Below are 17,300 nucleotides of genomic sequence, written 5' to 3'. Positions count from 1 at the left end.
GGAGTGGAAGAAAAGCTATATGGAGGATGTTATTTACACGGTTCCTCTTAGAGTCTTTATGATAATGTAACAATAGGTGCTTCGTGAGGCAACAGTTTGGAATCCACAAAGCCATCCTCAAAAGATACAAGTGTTTCCCCAACTGTTAGCTTGCAGCTCCCTCTAACATTTTCACGCCTCCATTTAAAAATAGTTGGCACAATGCTGTTTTCTTTCTCTCTGGTTGTGACCACATTTCCACGGGGGAAATGTGAATGAGTGGCGACGGTAACATTTCGAGATGCCTTCGTGTACCTGTACTTGGGGTGGGGGTCGGTAAAAATATTCTATCCTGAAGAAAGTCTTTGCTGCTCTTCTGATCGCTGTAAATTAAGGGGAGCAGTGACAGCTACATCTTCAGCAGTTGAGCGAGGAGCATGTTTGGGACACAACAAAGGATCTGAGTAGTGAACGCAAGGAGTGTTTGGGGTTTTATTCAGCCAGGGCTGACGGTGTGTGTCGCCGCCACACACTGTTGCCTGTGAGAACGCATAGCTGAGCTGCCGCCTATCTCCTACCCCCAAACACCGTACACCACTCTGCGCCTCTTGCAACGCCATGGCGCGTGGCATTGTGTTGGACTCAGCGCGGGTGGCATTGGAGTCACGGGATTTAGGGGAAACAAGGATTTCCCCCGTTTCCCGCGGAGCCTCCTTCGAGGCGAGAGTAAAGAAACCGTGGAGAGCGTGCCCTGGGTGCGGGTGCCGGGGATGCTCCTTCCCTAGGGCGTTACGCAACGGCAGCGCAGCCTAGCGCGGAGGTGCGCCAGGCGGACGGGCGGGGGGTGTGGGCAGGGAGAGGGGCGTCTGGGTGGGAGCTGCCTTAACTTTGATCTGGAGGCGGTCAGAGAAGCCACCGCCGCCGCCGCCCCGCCCGAGCTGGGTCCCGCCGCGCTCACTTCTGCGCTGCGCGTCTCCGCGGCTGCCTCTTTAATCAGGAACACAGAAGGGGCGGGCCCTGAGCCGGCGCGTAATCGGATAGCTCTGCCGCGGCTCTGACATCCACATGCTGCACGGCCTGAAAAGGCAGGGGGGAGCTCGAGGGGAGGCAGAGAAGGCGAGCAAGGCAGCAGCCCGCAGCCCGCCCCTAGCACGTCCTCAGCCGCGCAGACACTCGGCGAAGCTGGAGGTGAGGGCGGGCGCCGGCGAACTCGGAGAGGTGCTCGCTCACTCCAAACGATCCTAGACGCTCCGCCGCACCGGCAGCAGCAGCCTCCGCAGCCAACAGCAGCAGCTTCCTTCCTCAGGCTTCCCTCGTGAGGCTGACCGAGCCTGTGTAGCTGGTGGAAAAGGCTCCCGCTAGGGGAACCCGGCAAAGAGCTGCACGGCCGCCTCCCACTCGGACCGTCGGTCGGTCATCAGTGTCTCCGCCCGCGTGTCCGTCCCGAGTGCCCAGGGATGTGTGTCAGTTTACGCCTCTGAGATCACACGGCTGCCTGGGGCCGTGCGATGCCCACGGCAAGTCTTGGCTTCTCTTTTTGTTATTATTTTTACGCTTGGCTTTTGGGAAATATTCGTGATATTGTAGAATAAAGGAAATGACACTTTGAGGAACTGAAAAGAACATAGATGCGTTTTGTTCTTAAGAGAGGAAACCCGTCCCCTCTTCCTCTTGCTCCCTCTTTGCTGATTTCAGGAGCTACCCTCCTCCAGGCAAGGTGGGAATTCCAGCAAGAATAAAGGTGAAGACGAGCCGTCAGGACCCAGGAGGGAAACCCTGACCATTTGCAGAAGACGTTTTGAGGAAGAAAATAAGAAAGAGGGGTGGGGGGGGTGGGGGAAACCCGCCACACAGACTTTTAATTATACAAGAAGCCTACAAATCCAGCTCTGGAGAAAGCCTCCTCGAAAATGGATATGTTTCCTCTCACCTGGGTTTTCTTAGCGCTCTACTTTTCAAGACATGAAGTGAGAGGCCAACCAGGTAAGCCCCTGAAAGTTTTTTTTTTTTTTTCTTTCTTATATTCAATTCAACATGCTTTTCCTTTAAACGCGGCTGCTAATGCAGGGAACGACGCGACACCGCACTGAAGCCGACTCCTCAATACTCAATATTTAAAATTTTAATTTAAAGAAGGATTCTTGCTGGCACTCCCTGCACCGCCTAGACAGTCAAAACCCAACTTTGCTCTCTTGCTAGGAGTGTATGTGTGTGTGTGTGCAGCGTGTGTGTTTTGAAACAGACAAATTTGGCGGTGTTCAGATGTCACATATGGACTGAATCAAAGGTTTAAAAATACTACAAAGCCTTTGCATTACAGTTTTTTGGGGATTTTTTTCCCCTTGTCTTGAAGCAGAACACATCTCCCTTGAGTTTCCTCAACCTAGCCAGCGAAAAATAAATCATTTGCATTCCCTCCACTTAGCTACATTGAGCAATGTTAACTGAAGGGCTTGGGAAGACAAGACTTGGGCTTGGGTTTTCAATGCTGTAGATTCTTTAGAGAATGGGTGGATAGGACTCAGAAAATCATAGGGCTTGGAGAATGAAGAGAGTTGGTTTGTGGCTTAGACAGAAGCATGGGGCTGGGCTGTTCTGGCAACTAAGGTAGTTGTAGTAGTCGGGAGTTCTCTTTCCCTGCATCCATGTGTTTTCTGGGAAATCATGTGTTCTTTTAAAAAAAATTATTAAAGCAAATTGCTTGGCCCTCTTAGGTCTCTCACTCTTGTGAGAAAACTGGTTAGAAACTTTTGAGTGGAATTTGTTCTTAGCCACTGCCAAAAAGGGTGTGTGGACAGACTTCCAAGATAAGTGTCCAGGCCCAGAACAGTCTGGGGCCAGCGTTTGTGGGAAGTGGTAAGGGACACACTCCCTGAAAAGGGATCTATGGCTTCAGGAACTCCAGTGAGGATTTTCTTTTCTTCATGGGACAACAGTCCAGGGTGGGCCTATCTCCTCTCTGAGAAGTGTCTGGAATTTGACAAAACTCTTAGCAGTTGCTACAGGTGATTGGTGGTGGTGGTGGCTGTGTACCACGGATTCGGTTCCTAGTGACCTGTACAAGCGTTTCCAACGCTATATAAATCTTTACAGTAGCAGAAAGTCTCATATTTCTCTGGCAGGACTGGTAGATTCGAACTACTGACCTTGCAGTTAGCAGCCTAGTTTGTAATCCACTACACTACTCGGACTCCTTTTAAAAAGTGATTAGGGTAGAGGAGGGGGTAAAGTTTCCTGAAGTGTCCTTGTCCCCAACACTGTTGAAGGGTGGCCACATTTGCAGGGCTCATCCCAGGTAGTGGCCTGGACATCCACCACATCCTCTAGTGGATCCTGTGAGAGCTTGGTTTAACTAAAGGGAAGATTTAAACCTGCAAGGACAGGTCTTGTCCCTCAACACACTCACACACTCCACTTTTAGCTTAGGTTTGTATTTTAGAAGGAAGAAGATTCTAGAATGTGGTAGCCACCCAACTCAGTTGCTTCTTCTCTGCCATAACGTATCAAATGGATGGGTGCAAGTCCCACTTGGGGGAGATTCCTGTTTCCCATTCTCTTTTGCCTTAATTCTAAATTCCCAGCTTGAAGAGAAATTGAATTACCTCCCATAGTCCAGGATGTTGTATAAATTATGTATGTTTGTATGATTCGCTGTGTGTGTGTATGTGTGTATGCAAGCAGTGAAGCTGCTGATGGTACATTATGTATTCAGGAATGGACTCTGGTAGGTAGGCCCGAACATTTGAGAGCGCGCACACTGGCACACACACTGCAACGCACACACATACACACACAACTTAAGGTTTCATGAGAGGGAGCGGTCGTGGAGACTCAGGCGGTATCTCCAACCCAGATGTTCGCACATCTGTCCCCGATTGCTGCATGGAGCGTGTGTTCGTGTGTGTGATACTCGTTCGGACCCCACTCCCTCTCTGCCACCTGTCTCGCGTGCTCGCTGCAGAACCCCCTCCCATCCCAACCCCGGACCGCGCTGCGTCACTTGCAGAAAAACCCAGAGACGCGGGGCAAGTCGAGCTGGGGGTGCTGGGACCCGCCCGGGAAAAATATTCTCTACGCCCGCCTGCCTGCCCCCCCCTACACACACACACAGGCAATCGCAAGCCAGAAGCCCTTAGGGTTTTCAGCCCGAGTAGCTGGGGAGCTGGCAGCGGGTGGCAAAGGGCGAGGCTGATCTAGACCTCTGACTCACCCCATGTGCGCTGGCCGGAAGGGGGGCCCCAGCGCAGCACCCGCAGAACCCGATTCCGGGAAGGAAAGGTGGAAGGTGCGCTCTGGAAAGCGACTGAGCAAATAACCCAGTGGCCGCGCGGCGCGGTCCCGGAGGTTGGCCCGTGGCGGGGAGGCAGCGCGGTCACCGCGCACCAGGTTCCAATCTCCTCGCCTTGCTACACGCCAGTTCTCTGCGCCGCCGCCTGCCTTCCTACACTCAGGCCCGGGCACTTGGGGCTGCTCACCCGGCCCGGCGCGTCCCCACCCGCCCCCTAGCTGCGCTCTGTACCACATGTCCTCCGCCGCGCCTGGAGAGCCAGCACTGCGGTACCCCGGGGCTGGCTGGGCCAGGAACCAGGCGCAGGCCAAGCTGGGTGGCGGGAAGCTGGGGTAGGATTTCCGAATGGAGAGCGGAGGCGGTAAGGATTCAAGCTTGAGCCGCGGGAATGCGCGTAACTTGCACCTCCTCTTGGAGCACTGTGCGCGGAACCCCAGTGCGCCCAAACAGGTGAAGACAGCACGCTGGTATCCACGTGGTGAGGACGAGCCCCTCGCCCCGACCTCCCCCACCCCTCACCCCCCAGCGCGGTCTCTAAGGCCACATCGATTTGTTTGGGCTACGCAGCAGAAACAGCCGAGCAATCCATAAACATTCTGTTAGGCAAAAATATTCCCAGAGAAAGCAAAACCAAGGCTCTAGCCTGGGCGAAGTTGGCCGCCTCTTCCTCCTCCCCCTCCTGACTCAGGACACCCCCGGGAGAAGCTTGCTGCATTTCCTCACTGCTGCCCAATGCCGGAAAGTTCTGTGGCGGCTGCGATTCTCGTCCTGTGAGAAGCTGCTGCAATCGCCAGCGAGTCCCTTCCTCCCTTCTCTCGCTGCCTCGCTCTGTGCTTTTCTATGTGAGGAAAAGAACTATTCACGGCCAAGGCTTCATTTTCACTGATTGATTTCTTTTTAATATCAACACAAGTTAATAGAGGCAGGGCGAGCTGTGATTAAATGGTGCCCACCCCCCACCCCCCACCCTTCGCCTCGGGCCGACCGCACCGCAGCAGCCGTTCCCACCAGGACCCCAGCGCCCGGCGGGGAGGGGAACGGACCTGCAGAGCTAAAGGTGGGCGGGGGAGGGGGAGCGGGGAGGCGATCGCCCCTCTGCCCCTCTGGCAATCATCTGCGCAGCAGCGGCAATCAGCTTTCCAGACCACTCTTAGGGGATTCGACCCATCCTTGTTGCAGCTTCTGCGGCTTGGGTTGGATTGTTTCTGGAAGGGGAGGGGATCGACACCGGGATTATTGACGTGTGCTCTCCCCTCCCTTTCCGTTTCAGACCAAGTGGAGAGCCCCCTGGTGCTAACCACTGCGCGCGTCTGCACCTGACCATGCAATGCCCTTTTGCTAGAGTTAGTCTGATCCGCCGCCCGGGGGATTGGGTTTTGCACAGGAAATCGTTCAAGCTGGCGATGAAGGGTGTTTTATTTTGTTTTGCACAAAAGGTGGCTACTCCTATTTTTCGAAAGGTGGCCTTAATGTCCCCACATCCCGGACACATCTCTGGGGCCAAAAGAGCTTGGACCATATATACCCATGACCCCAACCCCCTGCTCTTGGAAAGCTTTGATCTGTGTTTGGGCTTTGCCATCATTGTCATGGACTCGCGAAGACTCGGTCAATTCAATGGTCTGTCTGGACTGAATGATCAGATAAGGGGTGTAAATTGACTGTGGAGAACCGGTCTAGGTTCAAACAAATCCTGAAAGAGAAGAAATGATGGTGTTGGCGCCAGGTCCTAGTCTGAAGAGGGTTTCTTTTAGTCTTTCTCCCTAAACTATGGGCTGGCAGTAGACAGGCATAATAAATTGCAAGACAAAATTCTAAACTCCCAGATTCTGCACAGACAGAGGCTCTTGGTTCTGGTGTAATACACACATTATAAGTGGCTGCCCAGTAAACTTTACCCGATAAGCAGCCACTAGAGGTAGTGAAACCATGGTGTTGTCAGTTGCCAACAGAATGCATAGTACAAATCAGTGGAAAGAGGAGAGCTCTCCAGAGGGCTTCAGCGCAGGCCCCTACTTGTCCAAGATGTGCCCGATAGAATTGTGAATGCCCAGGCTCCACTGTGCATTTGGAGTTTCCTGTCAACCCGCGGAGCCCTCAGACATTATCCATGAAGCACCTAACTGGTAAAATGAAAGGCTGGAAGTGTCAGAGACTTAGAACCTGGTCTATCTAGAGCAGACTCCCACTGTCCACCAAATGACTCTCATCCTGGGGTGCTCAATGTGAAGTCCAAATTCTGCAACAGAAAAGCCTTGTCTTCATGAGATATATATATATATATATATATATAAAGGCAAGGAGTCAGAATATCAATTTATATGCAATGAGGCATGAATGAGAATAGCAGTTGGGGAGGCACCCCTATGGGGAGACAAGATGATTCTTAGGTCTCTGCTCTGGTGTTTTTCTTCTCACTCAACTTTTCATGAAAGCTATCAAGAAAATGAGCTGACTTTGAGTGACCCAAGTGTGGGACAATTTTGAGTTCAGAGGATTCAGAGCCAAGTTCACTGGTAGAGTTTTTCTTTTATTCCCCAAAGATCCAGCTTGGAAAGACTTTAGGAAAAGAAATTAAATCCCATTATTTAAAGGATGGAGCAGAAGAATAATACCTAGTAATTTTCTTGAATTGATGAGAAAGTACTTAAAAGGTCAAGTGTGTGCAGTGATTAATTGACATTAATATCTGTTGGTATTGTCGTTAAGTGCCATACCTTCAAGTTGGCTCTGATTCATTGCAGTTAGCTGTCCAACGGTTATCCTACAGCGCCACACCAAGTATCCTTCGATAAACCATGGTCATGAACCTATCTGAGGTATTTGATCATCTGGTGATCCTTTGCCACTGGATAATCTTTGTGGTACTGTCCTTGAGTAACAGACATATATTTTGATCCCCAAAAGTTAGTATTATTCCTTAAAGGTCAGGAATTTGCCTCCTTCCCCAACCCCCAGTTAACCTATTCCTGGGCAATGCTGTTGAAAATGAACATAGAGAGCTGACATCATTTTTCAAAGCATCATCTGCCTTAGTGAGAACTGGCCAAGGGCTCAGTGATTTCATTACCTCGCCGGATTCGGCAGGGTTGGATTCCAGGACACAGTGGCCTTGTATTGTACCCGGCCCTCCAGGAGAAAGCATCTTCTAAAGGTTTAGGAAGCTGTCAAGTTTAGATAAGGCTGAGCTCCGATCCTAGGGGACCTTGGTTGTATCAATAAGGAGAAATTAATTTTTAACTACTGGGAATGTTGCCAAATTATGTGACCTTTGGCAGACCAGCTGTGCTATAAAAATAAATCCCCCATTTCTGAAAATGCTGCTCCTATGTAGCTGAACAATAACAATGTGGAATTTAGCACGGAGAAGAGTAGGGTGAAAAGAAAGGAGAGAAATGGGTGTTGCCAAAAGCTCTCCGTTGTTGTGACACCGGGGTCTCAGACTCAATCATTGGATCCCCTTGGGTTTCCACAACACAGGAAAAAGAGCCAGGATGACAAGGAGTGCCTGTGTGTACCGGGAGCAGAGAAGGTGTTAAGTGTTTCCAACCTGCTCACACCCGGGCCTTGGACATATCTCTTATTGTTCACAGAGATTACTGGCACTGGGAGAGAAAAAGGAGTTTTCAACCAGGCAACAAGTATGTTTTTCCCTAAATGCTACGAAATAAGTTAGTCACTGAGAAGTTTTTAGGGGGATCCTCACTGGATTTCCCAGAGCCTAAGATGTTGAAGCCAAGCCTCTTGGATTTAAAGTCCAGCTCCTCCACTGGCCAGCTTTGGAATCCAAGGATTCTGTGTGATTAGCATACATTTCTCTGTGGTTCAGTTTCCTTGTTTGTCAGATATATGTGATAATCATTTTACCTGATAGGTTATTGTGCTATGTCAGATTACATAGAACACTTTTTGCTACATGGTGAGCCTATTCAGAAGTCACTTAATTTTTAAAACAACTTTATTGGGATTAACTATATCTCAGGGTCATAGAAAGCACACTACACCCATTGTGGTAAGTGTATGTTATTTTTATGAGATTTGACAGGGGGAATAAATAATTATTCATTCTCAGCTCTTACCCTACTAAACCTTTGTCTGTGTTTTATAAGCATCAGATGATCATTCCCCACACTCTTCTTCAGAAGTGACTCTTCTCTGCTGGAGTCTCATCTTAGATTTACATCTCCTCTTTGTAATTTTCCTCCTCTCCTTATTCTACTGCTTTCAGTGTCCTTGCCTCTATCTTTCTTCTTTCCTTTCCTTTTCCTCCCCTTCCATCCTTCACCCCTGAAAGTGTGCTCGGCAGGGAACACTGTGTTTAAGGTGTGCTGCCGAATATGTAATAACTTCTGCTTTGGCATTAAGGCCCCTCAGCAGCTGAACTCAAAAAAAGGCATCATAAAGACAAAATAGCTTTTACCCAGCAAGACTCTTAATAATCCCATTTCCCTCTGGGTCTTCATAAAAGAGTCATGATCTAATCCAGAAAAAAGGGAGGGGAGGGGTGCTGAGAATCACAAAGAGAAAGCTCTCTCTGGTAGCTTGCAGCCCAGTGGATGGTGCTCCTGATCAGACCTGCTCATAGCTCTTAAAGATCCCATGATAATCAATGGTCCATGTTTCAGTGAGTCTTTCCATGAAGAAGATAAAGGGAATTGCAAATTACTGGACCAAATGCTAGTATTAATTGTTTTGACAAAGAGGGAAAATAAAACTGGTGTGCCCCAAAGGCATATTGGGGACCAGGGGAAGGGACACAAGAAGGGATTGAGTTGAGAGATGTGATCTGAAACCAAACATGAGAAAGTCTAGAGCCTGCAAATAGTTTGATGATGAAATAATAGTTTGTATCTTCTAGGTGCTACCTATAACAGATATTCAGAATTTGCCTTTGGGAGGGCTCGGGGTTGAAATAAGGGAGAAAGAAAACCCTTAGATAAATCAATTAAATAGACCCTTAGATACATAATTAAAACGTGTGTATCCTGTGGTGCTGTAAGATACACACTTGACCTCAAGGTCGGTTTGAACCTCAAGGTTAGTGGTTCAAGCTCACTAGCCACTCCTTGGAAACCCTATACAGGGTCGCTATGAGTTGGAACCAACTAGATGTACTTAACAACAATCCTTTTAACTTTGTCATATTATCTAAGGTTAGTGCATCCCAAGAAAAATAAACCAAAAAAAAAAAAAAGACAGACAAACCCAAAAGCCACTGCTGTCCAATAGATCCCAAGTCATAGTTACCCTGACAACTGTAAGTCTCTAAGGAAGAAGATTGTCTTACCTTTATCCCATGGAATGGCTAGTGCGTTCAAACTGCTGACTTTTCAGTTAGCAGCTGAATACTTAAGCACTGTACCACCAGGGTTCTTCCTAGGAGAAAGAATTCCCATTAACTCTACCTTGACCTGTGATGAGGCATTATTAGCCCAGACAAGGAATTTAAGTTCTCTGTTCATATTAGAAAGCATTTGTGTTTAATAACAGCTGTGAGCTGAAAAGGGAGTGTAGTTGTTCAAGAAAGAAAACTAGTTATAATCAGATTTCTTAGGATTTGTGATATCTAAATTGTACTTTTTGTAAAATTATAAATTCATTGAAATGTATTTAGTTTAACCTTTATTTTCGGAAAAGCTCTGCATTTAATGCTATAAAATATGCCAAAGATGAATCAGAAAGAAATTTGCTTTGGGTCCAATAGAATGGATAAAGCCATCTCTTAGAAGAGCTCAGTCTCAGCATTTAAGATGCAGAGAAGGGAAATGATTGCTCCTGGTAAGAGAAATCAGGGGGTGCTGCATGGAGGAGGTGACATCTGAGCTGATATTGAGAGGGAGGATGGTATTTAGAGCTGGGCAAAATAGCCCACAAGAAGGGGATTGTGAGGGCAAGGGAAAGGACATTGAACTTTACATAATGTAAGACTGACATAGTCATCCAGAGAACCTTGGAATTTTAGTTCATGTGAGGCACTGTGAGATAGCCAATGGACTGCAAGGTCAGTTTGAACTACAAGGTTGGTAGTTCAAACCAGCCGCTCCTCAGAAACCCTATAGAGGGTTGCTGTGAGTCGGAACCTACTGACTCAGCAGTACTTAACAGCAACAATAACAACAACAACAAGCAAAGGAAGGGGCAGCACCTTGATTTCATGTCTTGTTGTCTAGAAAAGTAGGGAATTAAAACTTTTTCAGGTTCAGTCTTTCTCCCATTTCTCAGTAGGACTGAGAAGCTGTAGTTTAGAATGTGTGGAGAAGAAAAGTTGTAAATAAGGTTGGAAGTAATAGCGTGGGCTAGCTACAAGTCCCAAATTGCTAGACAAAGGGGTTTGGATTTCAGTGGTTAACCAATGGGGAGTCATTGATGTTTCAACACAAACCTTGAGTTAATCAAAATAAATGAAAAAATATTGTGTTACCTCTTTTCCCTCCTTTTTTTGGAGAAACCTCAAAATTATTCTTTTATTTCCTTCCCCAAATGTCTCTTGAAATGGTCAGGAATTGTAATCCCAGATCTCTCATCAATGGCATCAAAATTGCATTTGCAGTGAGGACTAGAAAAGAGAGGACATAAATACAAACTAATGATATTATATTGGCTGCCCTATTGGAATTGCATTTGTTTATGATATAAGATGACAAATAACAAGGTTACCACAGGTGGCATGATTCGAGGTCAGGGGAGGTAATCACATCAAACTTACATTTTAACGATTACATGAGGGTTCATTTTTAGAATCCAGATTGAGAGAAAGAGACTTTTAAAAGGCTCTGTTTCCAGACTCAGGGGTCCTGGTGGTGTATGTGGTTTGCCATCAATTGCTTAACCTAAAGGTTGGTGTTTCGAATCCACTCAGCTGCTCTGCGAAAGAAAGGCCTGGTGAACTGCTTCTGTGAAGAGGATAGCCAAGAGAACGCTTTGGAGCAGTTCTACTCTGTAACGCAAGAGTCAGAATCAACTCAACTGCAGTGGGTTTGCTTGTATGCATTATTTGTGTTTTTGTTTTTCCTCAGACCCAGTTGCAATTCTTTCCTCAGACTTCATAGAGGTGTTTCCTTGGAAAAGGGAGCTTCTTTCATCCCTGGCTTCTTTTATGGTGCTGCACTTAGGCTCATCTGCATGCTTGCTCTCCCACCCTCTGCTTCCCTTCCGCCTGCCTCCTGCCCAGACAGTCCTTTTGTTCAGATTCTGAACTTTATCACTGCAAAAGTTCACAGAGATTTCCATTTTCTGTGCCTCAGGAGTGCATCGTTCACTGCCACTGGCCCCATAAATTGAATAGATTGCATCCCTTCCCAGTTGCCTTAGGAAGTGGTCAAACAGCCACATTCCTGGGCTGATGGATTGGCTCATTTCTTCCCAGCTTAAGCCAAGATACAGATTTTATGAGACTGTCTTGTGACAGGCTGAAGTCACTTTGAATAAAACAAAATCCAGCCTCAGATCACAGAAGTAACTCTTAAAAGGCAGCTTCTTAAGGGCTTGTGAACAAAATTTGGTTAAAACCCTGAGCAAAGGACTTAGAAGATCTGGGCAAGGGATTTGAAGAAAGTCTTTTTGGTCCATCTTTTCCTGCATCACACAGAGCTGTGCATCCATAATATTTATAAATACAAAGCCACAGACTCGCTGAAGAAAGAAACCCACGTCAGTAGAGCTAATGTGATTAAAAGAGACATTTGGACTCTCCATAATGTAAGACAGATTTGTTCATGCAACGAATCTTGAAGTTTCATTTCAGCTTTGTTGTTGTTGTTAAGTGTCGTCGAGTCGGTTCCAACCTATAACGACCCTGTATAGGGTTTTCGAGGCGCGACTGGTGAGCTTGAACTGCTAACCTTGCAGTTCAAATGGCTTTGCAGTCTAGTGCATTAACCCACGGTGCCACACCAGGACTCAGAGGGTAGCACTTGGAGCAAATGTCTTGTTGTCTAGAAAAATGGAGAGTCTTTTAAGTTTCAGGTTCAATCTTTGGGTTATACAATCTTTACCTCACTTTACTATAAAACAAACCTGTTGCTGTCAATCATTTCTGACTTATGGTGACCCCTTGTGTTAGGGTATAGAACTACCCCATAAAGTGTTCTTGGCTGGAATCTTCAAGGAAGCAAATCGCCAAGTCTTTCTTCTGCACCTCCTTATACAGGCTTTGCGTTATTCAGAGGTAGAACTGATGTAAGCAGCGCTGGAGACACAGTGATTAAGCACTCAGCTGAAGGCTGGCAGTTTAAACCCACCAGCCACTCCGCAAACAAAATGTATGGCAGTCTGCTTCTGTAAAGACTACAGACTCGGAAACCCTATTGGATCACTAGGAATAGGAATTGGGAATGTCCCACAACAGAGCTGACTTTTAGAATCACTCTCCTCTCACCTCATAAAGATGAGACAACAAAGGCTCAGAGATGGTTAATCACTTACCCACTGCTTGGTACTTGCTACCAATGACATTCTCAGTAAACTGCCCTGTTGGAGTGAGTTAAAGGCAAAATGACAACCTTCTCTCTTTTAAAGTGGGGAAAGAGTTTACCAAGAATTAAATGAAAACAGCGATGTGGACTTAGGGACAGGATGGGATTATACTGTAGATAAAGGATAAATTATAAAGTATATAAAGGATATTATTTTCAGGGAAAATGAGACCAAATGCTTGTCCCCTCCAAGTGCCCTTAGGTACATATAAGAATCAGCTTGTTCTTGTTGTATGCCGTCAAGTTGGTTCCAACTCATAGCGACCTTTTATAGGGTTTCCGAGAGCGGTTGGTGGATTTGAACTGTCCATCTTGTGGTTAACAATACAATGCTTATCCTACAGCATTATGCCAGGGCTCAAGAAATAGATAAATGTCTTCTAGTCCTTTCCCTTGTTCTCATTTCCATGTGACTGTAAGTAATAAGGGAATTGGGAGCTAGTTCAGTGGGCTTCAAGTCGTATTCCATGAAGCCTCAGATGTTCTAGCAAAGAAAACCCCTGGAGATAAAAGGAGGGATTGGGAGGACTGAACCCCACTACCCTCCCTCACAGCACCCAAGAAGAGGTCCACTTTTATCTGCTTTGAACCTTGGGGTTCTTAGAAGAGAACACAAAACCAAACCAAAAGAAGTACCACCTCTAAAAAGAAAACTGAGCGCTATTGACTAGTTGGTTCTTCCTTTTACACTTGTGGAAACTGAGACTCTGAGTGAAGGATCCCCAGGCTTCTTCCCTTCTTCTTGCTAATGTGGTCTCCTCCCATTACCCATGATCCACCCTCTGATAACAGCTTGACTGACTACCCCACAGGCAGCCAGTTTCAAGGTCCCCAGCTTTTGCCATGGGCATGTTCCTTCAGTTCAGCTCACCAGCTTATCTGATTGTGTTTCTTCAGTCCTGGCTGCCAACAAGCTGGTGTCATCTAGAAAAGGTTGGTGGTTTGAGTCCAACCAGAGATACCTTGGAAGAAAGCCTCGGTGATCTATTTCTGGGAAAAGGAAAAACATTCTTTGAAAACTCTATGGAGCACACTTCTTTCCACTTGTGGGTTTCCTCGGTTTGGAGTCGACTTGACTCGTAGGAACCCTGTGTGTGCTGAGTAGAACTGCTCCCTAGGGTTTTTAAGACCGTGACCTTTTAGAAGCAGATCACCAGGCATGTCTTCCAAGGCACTTGTTGCTGTTGTTGTTAAAGTCATCAAATCAGTTCCGACTCATATTGTGTAGGGTTTCCAAAGAGCGGCTGGTGCGTTTGAACCACCGACCTGGCGGTTAATAATGACCTTGCGGTCTGGTGAATCTACTGGATAGGTTCAAACCGAGAACATTTTTACTGATAGTCAAATGCTTAACCCTTTGTGCTACTTATCTAATTACCAAAGAACTAGTTACTTTTCTTCAATTAGATTCTTTGCGAATATGAACTCCAAATATGAATATGAACCCCTTCGGGAGCTGGCCAAGTAACTTAGAATTGTAAATGGATAGATACACAATTCCATACCTGATCTGGAGCCAGGCTCCCCCTCAGGCAACAGCAGATGGTGCCACCGAAAAGCAAGGCACCTGAAAGAAAACTTTAAAACAATGAAAGAAGAGAGAGTTTTAAAACATTTTGACATTTATATTTCAAATAAAAGCACCTAAGAAGTCATTCTGAGGGGGAAAAAATCAGAACATTGTTGGATTTTCTTACACATTGTAATTTATAGTTCTCTTTCTTTCAAATTACATCTAGAAGTGTCACTTTTAATCCTTTCATCCTTAAGCCTCGGGTCTTTGACTGGGTTGACCTGGCTCATCCTGTAGGTTTCTCTCCTTGATGTGAGCGAAACCTGCCTTGAACAGTCCAAGCCTGGACTCGGCTACTTTTCTTTGGGTGATGAATTTGCCCCAGGTGAAGGGTACTCATGAAATAGCTGGAGAATGAAAGCCCTTGTCAACTCACCAAACAGGCTCAGTAGCTCAAACTCCACAGGGTCAACTTCCCCTATATAGGTGAAGACTGGCCTTCAGGGCTTTGCCCTTGAGTTCAACTCTCCTTTGGTTCTGCTTGACTCTTCTGAAAGAAGGCAGATAGTATTTGTGACTTGTTTGGGAACGCATTGAAGGCCCCCCAAGGTAATGCTTGGTATGGCTCTTCAGAAGAAATTCTAGCTGATTTCACTTGGGAGTATATATATATATATCTGTTTTAAGAAAAGAAGAACCCCCAAAACTGGAACTAAAAGATCAGTTATCAAGAGGCGTAATAGAAGGAATAAGTGTGTTTTCTGTATAATTTTTACTAAAATATTTTAAGAATTCATCTAAGGAAATTAGAAATGCTAGTATTTGTCTTTGTGGATGTGTGTCTGTGGCAATGATGTGTGATATTTGGTGACAGGGCGTGAAAGTATGTATAGAACGAAAGTGTGAATTACTAATATGTATATGTAATTGATGCATGTTCAATATCTGTGTTTGTGTGTGTTTTTCAGTGTGAGTGAGATCCAAATAAGAATGTGAGTATATAAATGTTTGGGTGGTGAAAAGGTTAATCACAGGCAACCAGAGCAGATGTTTTTATGAATTCTCAGATCTTTTAATAAATGCCTTGATTTTCTTCAGATACAAGGCAAAAAAGAGAAATGGGTTATTCTATTTTTCCCTTGGTAAAAAAAAATAATAAAAAAATAAATTGTATATATATATATATATATATATAACAGAGAAAATGCAGATTATCTGCTATGGGCTATATATATATATAATTATAAATATTAAGTGGGAAGTGATCAATTCCCATGTGAATGAGAAACATTAACTTTTCTATGAGGAAGTTTTCTGTCTTCATTGCTGACAGCCACTAGATCATTGCTTGATCAGATGACTAAAAACTTAAACCAAGGGTATAGGGAATTTTAGGGGTGAAACTTTAGTTCAAGAGAAATTTGGGGAGAAGGAGAAAGAAGTATGGATGATGTGGAAATCATGAGGTCACAGCTCAGTTTTCTTCTGATGAATTCCAAGTCAGAAAAGATGGTTTGGAGTGAGTTGCGGCTGCAGTTATATTATGGGCTGTGGTTTTCTGCAAAACAACTGGCAAAGGAGCTCAAAGACAGGCAACCAAAGCCACCACTGTCCAGGCACTTGTAACTCATGGTAACTTCATGAGTCACAGAGTAGAAGGACTCTGGTCGTGGCTGTAAGCAATGGGCCACGAGGGTGGCCAGCGTGGGTGAGTGGTCCTGCACCTGGAAAGTCTATGGGGCTGGCTGTGCCTGGCCTCAAGGTTGGCCTCCTCGGTGTCTGGGTGTGAGGGGTGGACTCATTGTCCTCCAGGACTGGGAAGGGGGCATGGTCAGTAGCTGGAGGAAGATGTAGCCTCCACTAGCCAGAAGAAATGGTCTGTTTTTGTTTTCCACCCAGTAGGAAATGGAACCTGAATCCATTCGAATCTGGCAGTTCAGCCCTACACAGTTTGAGCTCTTGAAGGCACGAAGCCTAAAAGACTACTGGTGAGGAGTTGTGTGTCCCAAGCACCATTGTGCAGCCTGCCCATCTTTTATGCATTTAAAGCCTGTCAAGTGGTAATCTAAAGCAGAGGGCTGGAAGACAGTAATGCCAACAGACACGGGGAATAGTCAAGTGCACCTGTAGAGTTAAAAATGCATGACCCTTTGCCTCAAAGAGGGAACACAGGAGAAAGACCCCGTCCTGGAGGGTAGCTGCTGAGCCGTAATACATAATTCACAGGCCCACGCTGCTCCATGCAGATGGCGATATTAAATCGTGATTGATGCTAGGAAAGGCACGCATCTCAGGAAGGTCTCCAAGCGGCTTCTATGCCTGTCTTCTGATGTGTTGTGGCATTAAGTAAAACCCCCTCTTCCCAAGAATCCCTCCTGGGAACTACAAAACTTGACGCCCCAATATATGAGATTTTTCAAATGTCATCACTCACCTCTGTGGCCTTTGAAGATGGCCCCCTTCCCTCCTGGCTCACATGATGCTGCTAACCTCCAGCCAGGTACTGCTGGAAAGGGGAGAGTCGGCTACTCCCCCGCAGCCCTGGCAAAGGGCTGGGACAGCACGATAAAACAGCAGCAGTAGCACACTCTGATGGTGGTGACCAGGGAACAGAAGAACAAGGAAATAATGTAGGAGTCCATGCAGCACAAAAGCACCATTGTCGAAACACTGAGGTTGGAGCCGGTGGATTCTCCATTGCAGATTTTTCCAGTCAGTGTATAATGAAATAATAAATCGAATTTGTGGTTTATGAAAAATTAAATGTTTGGAGATTTTGCTTTTTCTTTCTTAAAAAAAAAAAAAGAAGAAGACTGAAAATCACCCTCTAGGGCCTGTTCTGGTCCAAAGCTGAAAATGCTTCCTGCACATCACATGTAATTGTTAACAGGCTCGCTTGTGGGTCGGCACCACAAAACCACTATTGTCAGTTCCGGGAGCCTGGACCACTAACTGCCTGGGCTGGCCTAGGAGATAGCAAGTCAAAGAAAGGATTTATGAGCTACAGCTAGAGATGAAAGGTTTGAATAAAGGAAGGAAGATGGGC

At 46.1% G+C, this 17,300-nt stretch overlaps 1 protein-coding gene across 7 annotated transcripts in view; it reads left to right on the top strand.

Annotated features, from left to right (window-relative positions):
- The first annotated feature begins 1,087 nt into the window (after positions 1–1,087).
- The window catches only part of NRP2 (neuropilin 2), a 146,900-nt gene continuing 130,687 nt past the window's right edge, over positions 1,088–17,300 (top strand). For 3 of the 7 annotated variants that reach the window (XM_006861950.1, XM_006861951.1, XM_006861948.1), the window contains exon 1: positions 1,890–1,962. In XM_006861950.1, coding sequence (XP_006862012.1) covers positions 1,890–1,962 — 73 coding nt within the window. Of the gene's footprint in view, positions 1,963–17,300 lie in introns of all 7 variants that reach the window. The other 4 variants (XM_006861953.1, XM_006861952.1, XM_006861954.1 and 1 more) reach the window with 3 other exon arrangements.

Source organism: Chrysochloris asiatica, unplaced genomic scaffold, assembly GCF_000296735.1.
Source record: "Chrysochloris asiatica unplaced genomic scaffold, ChrAsi1.0 scaffold00045, whole genome shotgun sequence".
In the NCBI taxonomy this organism is placed as follows: Eukaryota; Metazoa; Chordata; class Mammalia; order Afrosoricida; family Chrysochloridae; genus Chrysochloris; species Chrysochloris asiatica.
The sequence above is the reverse complement of the archived record's forward strand: the minus strand, read 5'-3'. Positions and strand labels throughout refer to the sequence as shown.